This window comes from Syngnathus floridae, chromosome 2 (genome assembly GCF_059516105.1).
Source record: "Syngnathus floridae isolate MCC-2025c chromosome 2, RoL_Sflo_1.0, whole genome shotgun sequence".
Lineage (NCBI taxonomy): Eukaryota > Metazoa > Chordata > Actinopteri > Syngnathiformes > Syngnathidae > Syngnathus > Syngnathus floridae.
Window position 1 is genome coordinate 5,250,825 of NC_142414.1, and position 15,253 is coordinate 5,266,077.

Genomic DNA, 15,253 nt, shown 5'->3' on the forward strand with positions numbered 1-15,253 from the left:
CAAAGTTTCACTCGAAGGGCCAATATCACTGTCAACTCAAATAAATAAATGCCTCATATACAGTATAAGCTACAAAACAAACTGACAAATAATTGTTTTTTCAAATCAGACTACTGGAAACTTTTCAAATATTTTAAAAAGATGATTTTGCACAATTTGTCGTCGCGGGCCACAGAAAATGATACGATGGGCCATATCTGGCCCCCGAGCCTTGAGTTTGACACCTGTGCCTTAGATGCACAAAACGGCTTTGACCCAACGGAAGCAACTAAAAAAAGTTCTCCAGCCTTATGGCAGGGAGCGCTAGTGATCCGGGATGCTTCATGCGCCCACCTGTAGAATAAGTGGATCTCCAGTTCAAATTTACAGTGGACAATTGTGGAGCAGTCGTCCATTTATTTCGTTTTACATTCATTTTAGTTTGTTTTTACATTTCATTTTACAATGAAGGATTACATATGCAAACTCAAACGATTTTCAACTATGGATTTTCGGTCGAAGCAGGAGGTTATCAGTAAAGGTAGTCCAACTCTGGAGTTAAAAGGTTTGATTCGGACAACGGGACTTCGGAGCATGTCTTTTCAAACGGAGTGGTACGCACGATCGAAAACAAGTTTTTGATTCTATGTGCTTTATTGAGTGTTTTTATTTGTGAAGACTGCTGATATGGGATTTTAATTAAAATAGTTCAAATTAAATAATGAATAAGCTACTCTAGAGCAGCGTTCCCCAACCTTTTTTGTGATACGGTTAGGTGTCGGAGAAATTTTACCCGGGGGGGATGGGGGGTGACGTCAGTGCCTTCCCAGTCATGAACCTCACCGCACGTCACTGATGGAAGAGATATATGATTGTTTCAAGTAACATTCAGATTTGTAACCATTTAACCAGTTTTCAACTGTAGTCACTGTCACCCACGTAACATCATCTAATGTGATGCATTCTCATGACGTTCTGCTGCACAGTAAATATGTAAAGAAAACTCAATAAAAATAAAAATATATACAAAACTGAATTGCTAATATCACTGCATCCGTTAAACTTGGATGTCAACAATACAATTCCTGACAGCAACCGCCGCCCAGTCTGATACGCTTTTTGGCCATCAAAGTTTTCTAACTGCCGAGCTGAGTCGCAACGAAGCTAGATAGATGCTGGTTTAGCTCATGCTCGCAACTGGCGATATTCTCATAGCCAATGCATGTACTTTAAAAATCAGCTGTGGCTTTCAACTTTAATGGTGATTTCAATATAAAATAAAATAATTGAGATTGTTGGTTTTGTCGTATTTGTCCAGCCCAAGTGTGAGAGTTGTTTCATCACTTGCTTGCAGTTAGTAGTGTGTGTTCATCACACAGCCTAGACCTTACTGACGGTGTATTTTGTAAACTCTTGGTGCCTATAGCCAGAGCATCCAAACCCGGGTGTGCGATACCCAGGAACAGACCGTTCGGCCTACCTCCCTGACAGCCCCGATGGGAACCGTGTGCTAGGCCTGCTGCGCCGGGCCTTTGAGCAGCGCCTTACCTTCACGATCGGTACCTCCATGACGACGGGCTTGCAAAATGTCATCACATGGAATGACATTCACCACAAGACCTCAATATGGGGCGGGCCCCGCTGGTACGTGACATCTGTCTTTTTGTTTACAGCCAACCAGAGTGCAAAATGCTGGATGATGCAAATGATACTTTTAAGTTAAAAAATTTGAATGGATAAGTTTTCTTTTCAAAGTAAAAAGTGGATTACCACACTTTTGTTAACTGTGTACTTGTGTACATGCATTGTGATTGGTTGCACCAGTGCTAACGTGCATTGTCCTTTAAGCAATGTGCGCCATCACAACTCTGTCCGCTATTGCCATGGTTGCAATCACTCAGCTACTTGTTTCCATTATGCATTGACAGTTCTTGTGGCCGAGGTGTCTTCCCTCTGCAAGCATGCCCAGTCAAAACCAAAATAACATAAGTCTAATGACTGAATTGAGTTAAAATTGATTAGTCATGCTTGAAGAGTGAAATGCTGGCTGCTGCTGCATTCGTGTTGCAGCATAGCTAAACTAATGTAGTGAATTCCAACTTGAGCTGCAAAAGTATGCGTTAGTGAGACCATTGACTCCTTGGAGACTTCAAAGAGGGTAACTTTTCCATTCAATAAAAAAAAAAATCAAGAATAAATGTAAAACAATTTAAAATATTGATGTTGGCTTCAACACCAATAAACCAAATCGTTCCCCTGTGTTCTTTTCTAAGTTGTAAATTTATTTAAAACAATCACTAGATCAAGTTTCTGTAATTTAGGTCCCTTTTGTGGTGTACTACATTTTAAATCAAATGGGAAATAACAATATCAAATATTAGCTAAATTATTTAGAGATTAATTTACAACACTTATTTTGAGATTTGACCACAACTCATCTCTTAGCACGATCGTTTTTTTAAAAAAATGTTCCACAAACTACAGGTACAGAGAAGTATACAAGTTAAAATCTTCCAAAAACACCAGTTGAAATCACCATGACGACAGTTTGAACACAGTTACACAGAACACAGTTTTTTGTTTTTTTCCTGCAGGGTATGCTTACAGTGGAAATGTACTTTAAATTACACACAATCGAGCCTTGTCTTCAATGAGGGGATCCAGTTCAAACCCAGCCTGAGTAGGCCAAGTAAAATCTCAACATATTTATCATCATGTCGACATTGTAAATAAGAATAAGAATAGTGATATAATAATCACACAAGTTGCATACACATTACTCTTAGCCAGTGTTGGGCAAAGTACTTACAAAATGTAATTAGTTGTTTACTAGTTACCTTTCCAAAAAATAATTGAATTAGTAATTAAATTGCTCCTTCATAAATGTAACTAATTACTAGGGAAAGTAATTGTTTATTGCATTACTTTTTCAAAAATGTTGAATGATGTAAAAGGATTCAGATTTTTGAGCAGGTGTTAACCTTCACCAGCTCAGTGGCCTAGTAGTAGAGTGTCCGCCCTGAGACTGGAAGGTTTTGGGTTCAAACCCCGGCCGGGTCATACCAGAGACCATAAAAATGGGACCCATTGCCTCCTTGCTTGGCACTCAGCATTAAGGGTTGGAATTGGGGGGTTAGATCACCAAATGATTCCCGAGCGCGGCACCGCTGCTGCTCACTGCTCCCCTCTCCCCCAGGGGATGGATCAAAATCACATGGGGATGGGTTAAATGCAGAGGACAAATTTCACCACACCCAGATGTGTGTGTGACGATGATCATTGGGGCTTTGGGACTTTAACTTTAACACAGTTGTATAGAATACAACATCATAGAGCAGTACTTCATTTAGCTGAATATTTATTGAAAAACAATGGAAAATAGCATAAAATAAATAATAATGGAAAGGAAAGGCAAAACCCCTCTGAAGTTCCTCACTCAAAGTCCCTCAAGCCTGCTCCAGTTTTGTTTTATTTTGATATAGATACAAAAAAATGTACAGCTCGGGATGAACACGGACGGCTACGATGATCATTTCCTCCATTTAGGTCTCTTTTCCCCAAACACATTCTCTGTAGCCGTTCCATTGCGCAGAATGTCACGTGACACGTTTCTGAAGCTGATTGGCTGACGCGAGGCGTAGCGAATCAAAAGTTAGAACGCGGAGAGGCAGAATGACCGTTTTTGCATTGCGCGTTGACGTGTCCCACGCCCAAAACGTCACAAAACTGTCGCTAGAAACGCGTGGGGAAAAAATGGGTGTCAAGCAGCTTAAGTAATGTGCCACATTTCACTGTTAGTAACGTTACGTTTACTGGAAATCTATTACTTCTAACGCGGTTGGTCACGACTCCCAACACTGGTCTTTGTAAGGCAGATTCATTAAAAGGAGATGACTATTGCTTCGCCGTTCATGCAGCTCAAACACACTCATTAGGTTGACCGCTAACACTAACGTTTTGCTTTCCCCCCAAAATTCTTTAAAACTCTGCAGTTGTAATGTGTTCGTATGAGAAAAAAAATTAATAATTCCATGACACACGCAACACAAACTAAGACTTAATTGATTTTAGTTAGAAATAAAAATGCCCCTAAACTAATACACACACTTCCAAAAATATACTGGCAAAAACAGTCATTTGTATGTTAAGCGGATTTGCTGCGTCTGCTAAAAGTAATTTGTAAGCAAACTGAGCTATTTTTAAAAGCAAGGAATCAATAAAGTACCGTAATTTCCGGACTATAGGCTGCGACTTTTTTCCAAAATTTTGGATCCTGCGGTGCGGCTTATATAAGATTTTTTTCGTGATTTTTGTGATGACTTGATCGCTTTTACTCTTAACACTATTATATACAGTAAAAGCTACAAAACAAACTGACAAATAACTCGTTTTCAAATCAGATGAGTAAAAACCGGTCAAATATTTAAAAAAAAAAGATAATATTAAAAGTGAAGACAATTTGCAATTCTAGTCATGACACACGAATTTGATGCACAATTTGTCTTCGCGGGCCACATAGAATGATGTGGCGGGCCGTATCTGGCCCCTGGGCCTTGAGTTTGACACCTGTGCTCTAAACCCTTTCTCTTACTCTGCCATGTCACTCAGAGATTACACAAAGCAGTGGCGCTGTTTGGACCATCTGCATTGTATTAAAACCCAATCAATCAGCATTTGAATTCAATTCTTCTGACATTTTGTTCACCAAAAACAAGTTGTAATGAATGTGAACTTTTAATGCATTTTATTCAGAATTACTTTGAACCTTAAACGGCGGCGCACTTATGGATTTTTACGGCCTCCGGCCTCCCGGGGGCGCTCTAGCAGGAAGCAAGAGCGAGACAGGCGAAGAAGAGATAATGCGCCAAAGAAGACGCGCTATTGTGTTTACATTTCGCGCATCACGCAAAACGCGATCAAGACGGACATTACTGAAAGGAAGCCGTTATACACAAACCGTCATCATGGGGGACAAAAGAAATGCATATGATGCCGCTTTTAAGCCAAAGGCAGTCGATGTTGATGACATTATCTTGTGTCTACTCTGGAGCGTACTTATGGATTTTTACGGCCTCCGGTCTCCAGGGGGCGCTCTAGCAGGAAGCAAGAGTGAGACAGACGAAGAAGAGATAATGCGCTGAAGAAGACGCGCTAGTTTGTGTTTTGATCGTCTCGCGCATCACGCACACACCCGCGCTCACACAAAGACAGGAAGCTTTTATATACAAACCGTCATTATGGGGGACAAAAGAAATGCATATGAGGCCGCTTTTAAGCTATACGTGTCGCTCGCTAGTTTAATGTAATTTAGCGCTTTGTGCACGAATAAGATTAGCATGAACAGACCCTCTTCACACTCGAAGAAATGCATAAAAGCGACGACGAAAGAGACTGAGAAAGTGTGAGGCGAAGGATATCTAACGCTATTCCAATCGGACATTAAGGAGGAAGACTTCGATGATTTCAATACACAGGAGGAAGATGAAAACGGCTCTTTTTTTTAACTTTTACGGTATGTTTTTTTTAACCAGCCCTGTTAGTGCTGTGCTACCGTGTTGCTGCTGTATTGCTGTTGTGTTACTGCCGCGTCTCAGTGACTTTGCTGTGTTACTTCCGTGTTGCTGCGGTATTACTGCCGTGTCACAGGCAGTGTTTGGAAAGAAATGTTAAGGTATGTTATTAAAGCTTTAAAAAAACTTTGTGTCCAGTCTTTCTTTGCTAATAACTCGCGTGCACACTTCCGCGTTGCTGCGGTACTACTGCTGCGTCACAGGCAATGTTTAGAAAGACATGTTCAAGTATGTTATTAAAACGTTAAGAAGGCTTTCTATGTACTGTCTTTCTTTGTAAAAAAAACTCGTGTGCACATGCGGCTTATAGTCCGGTGCGGCTTATGTAAGAAAAAAACTGAAATATCCCTGAATTTTAGCTGGTGTGGTTTATAATCCGGTGCGGTTTATAGTCCGGCAATTACGGTAAATACAGTGGAGCCTCGATTTTCGAACGTCCCAGTTCTCGAACAAATCGGTATTCGAGCAAAAAAGTCGAGATTTTTTTGCTTCGGATGTCAAACGAAATTTCGGTTGTTGAACCTTGCGAGATGAGCCGAGAGGACCCGCATGCCAACTGACTCCTTTCGTTATTACATTCTCGTTACTCTGAGGACTGCATCAACGCTAATCATGCCTCCAAAGGAAGCAAGTGGGAGAGGAAAGTACATGCGCAAAATGGTTGAATTTAAAAAAGAATTAATCACAAAATATGAGTCCGGTGTGCGTGTCAGAGTTGGCGAGGGAGTTTTGCATGGCAAAATCGACAATAAGCTCGACCCTGAAAAACAAATACGCTCTTAAAGGAAGTGATGTTGCGAGAGGGGCGACTGTGCTTACCTTTTTGAAATTAAGAAAACGTTTTTGCTGTTTTCTTTCACATGATCTTTGAAATGTTGTCTTTCATTGGTAAAAATAAAAACAATGTTTTGATGTGCTTTTTACCCGCTCACAATTTAAAAAGATATCTTTTACTATTAGAATGACACACACAAGCGAGTTGCTACAGATACGGCAATACATTCCCCAGCCTAGCCTACTCTATTAATTCAGTTTATTATTTATATTATTTATTTATACATTACCTACTCACTTATTTGTGCAGTTTATGGTGTAAAATAATGAAAAAATGCTTTAAAAAAGCAATTTTTTGTTTGGAACGAATTTTCTTTTTCTTCTATTATTTGTAATGGGAGGACTTGATTCGGAATTTGAACGATTGACTTCTCGAACAGCCTTCTGGAACGGATTGTGGTCGAAAACCCAGGCTCCACTGTGTGTGTGTGTGTGTGTGTGTGTGTGTGTGTGTGTGTGTGTGTGTGTGTGTGTGTGTGTGTGTGTGTGTGTGTGTGTGTGTGTGTGTGTGTGTGTGTGTGTGTGTGTGTGTGTGTGTGTGTGTGTGTGTGTGTGTGTGTGTGTGTGTGTGTGTGTGTGTGTGTGTGTGTGTGCGTGCGCGTGCGCGCGCGCGTGCGTGCGTGCGTGCGCGCGTGCACTACCGTTCAAAAGTTTGGGGTCACATTGAAATTTCCTTATTTTTGAAGGAAAAGCACTGTACTTTGCAATGAAGATAATTTTAAACTAGTCTTAACTTTAAAGAAATACACTCTATACATTGCTAATGTGGTAAATGACTATTCTAGCTGCAAATGTCTGGTTTTTTGCAGGTGTACATAGGTGTATAGAGGCCCATTTCCAGCAACTATCACTCCAGTGTTCTAATGGTACAATGTGTTTGCTCATTGGCTCAGAAGGCTAATTGATGATTAGAAAACCCGTGTGCAATCATGTTCACACATCTGAAAACAGTTTAGCTCGTAACAGAAGCTACAAAACTGACCTTCCTGTGAGCAGATTGAGTTTCTGGAACATCACATTTGTGGGGTCAATTAAACGCTCAAAATGGCCAGAAAAAGAGAACTTTCATCTGAAACTCGACAGTCTATTCTTGTTCTTAGAAATGAAGGCTATTCCATGTGAGAAATTCCTAAGAAATTGAAGATTTCCTCCAACGGTGTGTACTACCCCCTTTAGAGGACAGCACAAACAGGCTCTAACCAGAGTCGAAAAAGAAGAGGGAGGCCGCGTTGCACAACTGAGCAAGCAGATGAGTACATTAGAGTCTCTGGTTTGAGAAACCGACGCCTCACAGGTCCCCAACTGGCATCTTCATTAAATAGTACCTGCAAAACACCAGTGTCAACATCTACAGTGAAGAGGCGGCTGCAGGATTCTGGGCTTCAGGGCAGAGTGACAAAGAAAAAGCCATATCTGAGACTGGCCAACAAAAGAAAAAGATTAAGATGGGCAAAAGAACACAGACATTGGACAGAGGAAGACTGGAAAAAAGTGTTGTGGACGGATGAATCCAAGTTTGAGGTGTTTGGATCACAAAGAAGAACGTTTGTGAGACGCAGAACAAATGAAAAGATGCTGGAAGAATGCCTTACGCCATCTGTTAAGCATGGAGGAGGTAATGTGATGGTCTGGGGTTGCTTTGGTGCTGGTAAGGTGGGAGATTTGTACAGGGTAAAAGGGATTATGAATAAGGAAGGCTATCACTCCATTTTGCAACGCCATGCCATACCCAGTGGACAGCGCTTGATTGGAGCCAATTTCATCCTACAACAGGACAATGAGCCCAAACACACCTCCAAATTGTGCGAGAACTATTTAGAGCAGAAGCAGGCAGCTGGTATTCTATCGGTAATGGAGTGGCCAGCGCAGTCACCAGATCTGAAAGCCATTGAGCTGTTGTGGGAGCAGCTTGACCGTATGGTACGCAAGAAGTGCCCATCCAACCAATCCAACTTGTGGGAGCTGCTTTTGGAAGCGTGGGGTGCAATTTCTCCAGATTACCTCAACAAATTAACAGCTAGAATGCCAAAGGTCTGCAATGCCGTAATTGCTGCAAATGGAGGATTCTTTGACGAAAGCAAAGTTTGATGTAAAAAAAATCTTATTTCAAATACAAATCATTATTTCTAACCTTGTCAATGTCTTGACTCTATTTTCTATTCATTTCACAACGTTTGGTGGTGAATAAGTGTTGACTTTTCATGGAAAACACACTTATCTATAAATAATTAGATGTGTTGATTTGATTGAAGAGTTTGTCCTTAATGACTTGAGACATAATCTCAAAATATTAGAATATTTCCTCAGACCATGTAAAAAAAAAGATTTATAACAGCAAAACAAAATCAAACATTTGAAAATGTCCATTAATGCACTCAGTACTTGGTTGGGAATCTTTTTGCACGGATTACTGCATCAATGCGGCATGGCATGGAGGCAATCAGCCTGTGGCATTGCTGAGGTGTTATGGATGCCCAGGATGCTTCAATAGCGGCCTTTAGCTCATGTGCATTGTTGGGCCTGGTGTCTTTCACCTTCTTCTTCACAATACCCCACAAATTACCTATGGGGTTCAGGTCAGGGGAATTGGCAGGCCAATCGAGGACAGTAATGCCATTTACTGGTGGTTTTGGCACTGTGGGCAGGTGCCAGATCATGCTGGAAAATGAAATCATCATCTCCATAGAGCTTTTCAGCAGACGGAAGCATGTAGTGCTCTAAAATCTCTTGGTACACAGCTGCATTTACTCTGTACTTGATGAACTACAGTGGACCAACACCAGCAGCTGACATGGCTCCCCAAACCATCGCTGACTGTGGGAACTTCACACTGGATTTCAAGCAACTTGGATTTTGCTCCTCTCCAGCCTTTCTCCAGACTCTTGCGCCTTGACTTCCAAATGAAATACAAAACTTGCTTTCGTCTGAAAAGAGGACTTTGGACCACTCTGCAGCTGTCTAGTGCTTCTTTTTCATAGCCCAAGTCAGACACTTCAGAAGTGGCTTGACCATGGGAATACGGCTATTGTAGGCCATTTCCTGGACACGTCTGTGAACAGTGGCTTTTGATACCTGGACTCCAGCTTCAGTCCACTGTTTTTAAAGCTCCCCCAAATTCTGGAAGCGGCTGCGGTCATCTCTCTTGGTTGTGCAGCGTTTCCTGCCACATTTACCGCATCCAAAAGACATTATGTGGATGTGTTTTGAAACTGCACTCTGTGAACAGCTTTCTCTTTGAGAAATTTCTTTTTGTGTCTTACCCTCCTGATGGAGGGTGTCAATGAATGTCCACTTAGGGTGTTTTCACACCTGGACCCTTTTAAAAGAACCAAAGTCAGGCCTCTTTAAGTGGACCAAAAAGTGGACCGAGAGGGAAAAAACTCAGTTCTTTTTGTGTTCACATTGTGAGTGTATTTCAAAGAGGACCGAGTTCACTTTCTGGTTCAGTTCAGCCTTGATGGGGCCTCAGTCCTCTTTCTGTTCACACTAGGTCCTCGAGAGCTCTCACACTCCCACTGCACTGCATTCTGGGTAGTTTTTTATATCCCCTGACTCCCTATTTATTCCCATTTTATCTCGAGTAGCTAAATACTTTAGTTTTTTTCACTTTTATTCTGCATTGTATAGAAGTTCTATCAAAACCGGCTGCTTTCATTCTCTCAGAAAATTCTTGAAATACTTTCGCATTACGGTGGGTCGTAGGTAGATGTGATTTAATGCTGTCGTCGTTCCAAATTTCCAAAAGACATTCCGTTTCGTCTTCTCCCCAAACTGTGCCGCGTCCAGGTGCCGTGGCAGAACTTTGAACGGCACACGCTTCTCCACGTTTACTATTAGAACCACGGTCACGACCACGACTTGCTGCTGCCATACTTTGGATTCTCTGTTCTCTACAGATTTGTTTTTGCGCCTGCAGTCACGTGACCAATCTACGGCAAGCCAAGGAGGTTACAATACAGTGCAAAAAGGCGAAGTGAACCCAGTGCGCTTTGTGTTCACAATGCACAGATTAGGTGAACCGTACCGTTGACATTTTAGCGAATCGTACTGAGACCACCTCCTGAGGTGGTCTCAGTACGGTTCGTTTTAAAGGGGTCTGAGTACGGTTGGCGTGTTCACATAGGCACAAAAAATGCTGAGTCATCGATCTGAGTTCGTTTAGGGACCAAGTGTGAAAACACCCTTAGACGATCATTTGCCATTTGCTCGTGCAACTACATTAACGTGATGACTGTATTTTGTGTTATAACTGAAAGTTTGCCAAGCATTGAATTCAGGGATGTTAAGGAGCTAATCGTTCCTCCTCCCTTAAAAGATAGACTAATGACATTTATTACACTATTTATTATTATTATTATTTATTACATTATTTATTACATTATTATGATATTTACCTTAATGACATTTAGCATGCAAAGGCCTGTTTAGGTATTTAAATTTATAATTCATGGAGGGATGTTTTGTACAAGTTATATTGTGGTATATCAAGTGCAATTGCAATTACAGGTGCAATTGTAAAATATTTTGACGCATATACTGTCCTAAAAAAAGTGTCTGTGTGAAGTAAAATGTGTTTTTTTTTTTGTTTTTTTTTACATGGGACAGCACTCTGAAGTAGTCTCACCCAGGGAGTAATTCAGTGTGGAACCGCCACTGTAATACTGGTCGCCAAATGTATCACTTGTATCACTTCGATATGGTAGATGTTGCCTTCCTCGTTCCTGACTTTACAAACTGCAGAAGTTATGTTTCTTTTTCTCGTCCCAGTTTTGGCTACCCAGACCCCACTTATCTGGTGCGTGTGACAGAGGAGCTGCGAGAGAAAGGCATCACTGCAGACTGAAATGAAAATGCTTCAGGAGTGAGGGCGGCGGGTATGTAATGGTTAAAGATGATTCCAGGTCAGTTTTGGGAAGAGATCCCATGAAGGCTGGCCACGGACACTCAGCAGACTGGTGCTGCTGCAGCAGGATTTATTTTGATGTGCTCTCACTCGAGTTGACTTCAGATCAGTGCTACTTATTACGTGTGGACGATGCAAGTGAGCACAGCTCACTTTTCTTTTCAGATCATTCTGTCATGAAGACACACTTTTGTTTCAAATGTTTATCTCTGCTCTGGGTATTCCCTCATTTTTTTTCAAAGCACACATTTGTGATCTTGGCTATGTCTCAAATTTTTCTCAGATGATAGATTAGCGTTGCTAAAAATGACTTTTGTAATCGAATCTACTTGCAGGCACTTTTTTTGCACCAATTTTTTTTTCCAATTTTTGTTTGTTTTGCACAGCAGCTGTCTGTAGTTGCATGATGTCATTAGCTAAGAAAACTGTAATTTGTTTTCCTTGTGTCCGTCTTGAACTAAAATAGGGAGTGTTTGAACTCTAAAGATGTGACTTTTTAGACATTGGTTACCCACGTTATCCCAAGATGTCTGCCAAGCATCGAGCCCATAATACCTTAGTTATTGTATATTTATCTAGTGGTAGTTACCAGACTTACAAAGATGTCAAAATGAAGGGCAAACAAGCCACTAAACCAAATCAAAGGCACAAAAGCTCTTCAAAGAAAATCAAATCTATGCCTCGACCCTGTCACACCGGGAGATTTGCCCGGTGAAGCTCGTTTAAAATGAGTTTACTGTGGTAAATGTTTTTCTGGATCAATGATCAGCGGGGAGAAACTTAGGAGCAAATATAATTAAAATTGTTATGGTTTGGATTTTGTTGTGCCTTTTTCTGCTAATTACTTTGATAAAAGATAGATAAAAGAGCTTGACTTTGCTCATGAATGGAAGCTCAGTATGTTGTGGTTGTATTTCCATGTTATGAGGTAAACATCTATGTTTGTAGCAAAGGGGCTCTCATAATTGATCAGTATATCAAACCTCTGCCAAAGCAGGTTATGCACATACAGATTTGCAAAATGTTTACCAATGTTAAGACAATGACAAGTGTCCTGCTAGAAGCAGCATGGTGCTACAAGGCACCATGACTGCCAGAAAATACAAAAAAGACAGCACTAAGCTAACTGTTAGCTTATGTGGTAACTATGTGGTGGCTCAAAACTTCTTATATTGACTGCACACAAGAATTTAGATCATAAAGAACCAACAGGTTTTTCATATACAGTTGTCGGTGTGTTAACTGTTCTCCATGTAGATAATACAGCACACACCAGACATCAGGATCAGGCATTAAGTACAGTAATCCCTTTTTAAGGCCAAGTTATGATGGATCTGCTAAAGACAGCACTAGCCCTGATTTAAAGCAATACTTAAAAGGAGGCCTTTTTGGAATGATTTTTGATCTGTATCGTTTATTTGGTAGTTAATAAAATAATTAGAAGAGTGACAAAAATAATTTTGTAGAAACTTCCATTGCAATGCATTCTGGGCTGTGATGTAACATGATTGTTTTTAGCAGTTGCAGTAATCTGTTAGCAACAATAAACTCCAGTGTTCAGCCTTTTTGATTCAAACCAGAACACGGACAAAAACATGAGGAAAGTAAGGAAGAAGCCCGTGTGAAAATGGAGATCACGGACATGAGGAAGCTAGTGTTTGTCATTTTCAAACATGCATGCATCTCAGTGGATACCTCTGTCGAATGTGACTTTTACACATTTACAGATTTCAAGTTGCATAAATGGCATTTAGCATTCGTTTGCTTCGTTGCGAAATCGATGCCCGTTGGTTGTCCGTGCAGCTACTGAAGAAGCATGGTTCAGGTACGTCTTTTAGCACGGTTTTTATTCTTCACTCGTGGGCATTCAGGCTCTGGAAGTATGGTAGGTACTGCATCTGGTTTAAAAGAATAATGTTACAATTAATGAAAAATACATTAAAAATTATAAACATCAATAGGCACCTTCGGATGAGGCCGGTAAACCTTGTCAGTTTCCGTGGTGGCCGTTGTCAGTTTCCGTGGTGGCCGTTCTGTTTTGTTGAGAGAAGACGTGCTTCAAGTTACTGTAATATTGTGTTTAATTTTGACAAATAAAATGAATGATGGGTCATCCAACAAATCATAGAAAGTGGTATGGAATTTACTGCAATCTCAGTTGTTCAAATTGCTTTAGGACAATTGACAAATGACAATGCGTTAAAATGGTGGCAGTTCAAAACGTTTATATCAAAAAGCTTAATATCAGAAAACTACAACCTATCAAAATTTACATCTACATCTCTACATAATGCCCACGTAAACCACTGAAAATACCAAAACAATCGCCACAGTATTTTTGGATCTTTTGGGCATCAAGCTTAAACCCCCCATAGAGGTTAACCATAGAGCTTAACAGAATGTAGTACGTGTTAACTTATTAAAAAATATGACCAATCTCAGGCAAAATGCACATGTACACCCCACTTAGGCCCACTTCAACCTCTGAAAATCAATCCATCCATCCATCCATCCATCCATCCATCCATCCATCCATCCATCCATCCATCCATCCATCCATCCATCTTCTTCCGCTTATCTGGGGTCGGGTCGCGGGGGCAGCAGCTTCAGGAGCTTCTCCCCAGCCACTTCATCCAGCTCATCCCGGGTGATCCCAAGCTGAAAGACATAGTCTCTCCAGCGCGTCCTGGGTTGTCCCCTGGGTCTCCTACCAGTGGGACATGCCTGGAACACCTCCCCAGAGAGGCGTCCAGGAGGCATCCTGATGAGATGCCCGAGCCACCTCATCTGGCTCCTCTCAACGTGGAGGAGTAGCGACTCTACTCCGAGTCTCTCCCGGATGACCGAGCTTCTCACCCTATCTCTAAGGGAGAGCCCGGACATCCTGCGGAGAAAACTCATTTCGGCTGCTTGTATCCGGGATCTCGTTCTTTCGACCCATAGCTCGTGACCATAGGTGAGGGTAGGAGCGTAAATCGACCGGTAAATTGAGAGCTTTGCCTTTTGGCTCAGCGCTCTCTTTACCACAACGGACCGGTACAGAGTCCGCATTACTGCCGACGCTGCACCGATCTGCCTGTCGATCTCGCGCTCCATCCTCCCCTCACTCGTGAACAAGACCCCAAGATACTTGAACTCCTCCACTTGGGTCAAGATCTCATCCCCGATCCGGGGAGGGCATTTCACCCTTTTCCGATCGAGGACCATGGACTCGGATTTGGAGGTGCTGACCCTCATTTCGACCGCTTCACACTCGGCTGTGAACCGCTCCAGTGAGAGCTGGCGATCATGGCCTGAAGAAGCCAACAGCACCACGTCGTCTGCAAAAAGCAGAGACTAGATGCTGAGGTCCCCAAATCGGACCACCTCAACGCCTGCGCCTAGAAATTCTGTCCATAAAAATTATGAACAGAATCGGTGACAGAGGGCAGCCTTGGCGGAGTCCAACCCTCACTAGGAACAAATCCGACTTACTGCCGGAAATGCGGACCAAACTCTGGCATCGGTGATACAGGGACCGAACCGCCCTTATCAGTTGGCTCGGCACCCCGTACCTCTGAAAATATTGAAGCAATCCCCACATAGTTTGGATTTTACATCCATTAAAACCCCTTAATATGTAGTGTCCCAAATAGAACAAGCCCGGGGAGTTACAGGCGTCTTGAGAACAGCAAGAACTGCAATAACAGAATTTATTTTATTGTTTATGCATTCGTCGACCGGTGTTCCATGTTTGATTTGTTCGTTTTCCTCCAGCTGCGGCGTATTTGTTGTCGTCACAGCCACACATCTCGCCCCCAGACATACTGTTACTCTTTGATTGGTCCACAGTGGCTTGAGAAAATCATCGGGCTTGGGATTCTCGGGGTTTTGTGAATTTACAAATACCACGATAAGGTTATGTTAGACATGTTAGAAAATGGCGCTCCTAGAGATTTGAAGAATGCTCCACATTTTAAGATGAATA

General features: G+C 41.8%; 1 protein-coding gene across 9 annotated transcripts in view; it reads left to right on the forward strand.

Moving 5' to 3' along the window:
• Positions 1 to 12,103, forward strand: part of dtx3 (deltex E3 ubiquitin ligase 3) — a 29,430-nt gene extending 17,327 nt beyond the window's left edge. For 2 of the 9 annotated variants that reach the window (XM_088369826.1, XM_088369829.1), the window contains exons 3-4: positions 1,406 to 1,623; positions 11,151 to 12,103. In XM_088369826.1, the coding sequence (XP_088225952.1) occupies positions 1,406 to 1,623; positions 11,151 to 11,226 (294 nt within the window). In that variant the 3' untranslated portion in view covers positions 11,227 to 12,103. The other 7 variants (XM_088369824.1, XM_088369828.1, XR_015857279.1 and 4 more) reach the window with 6 other exon arrangements.
• The last annotated feature ends 3,150 nt before the right edge of the window (positions 12,104 to 15,253 follow it).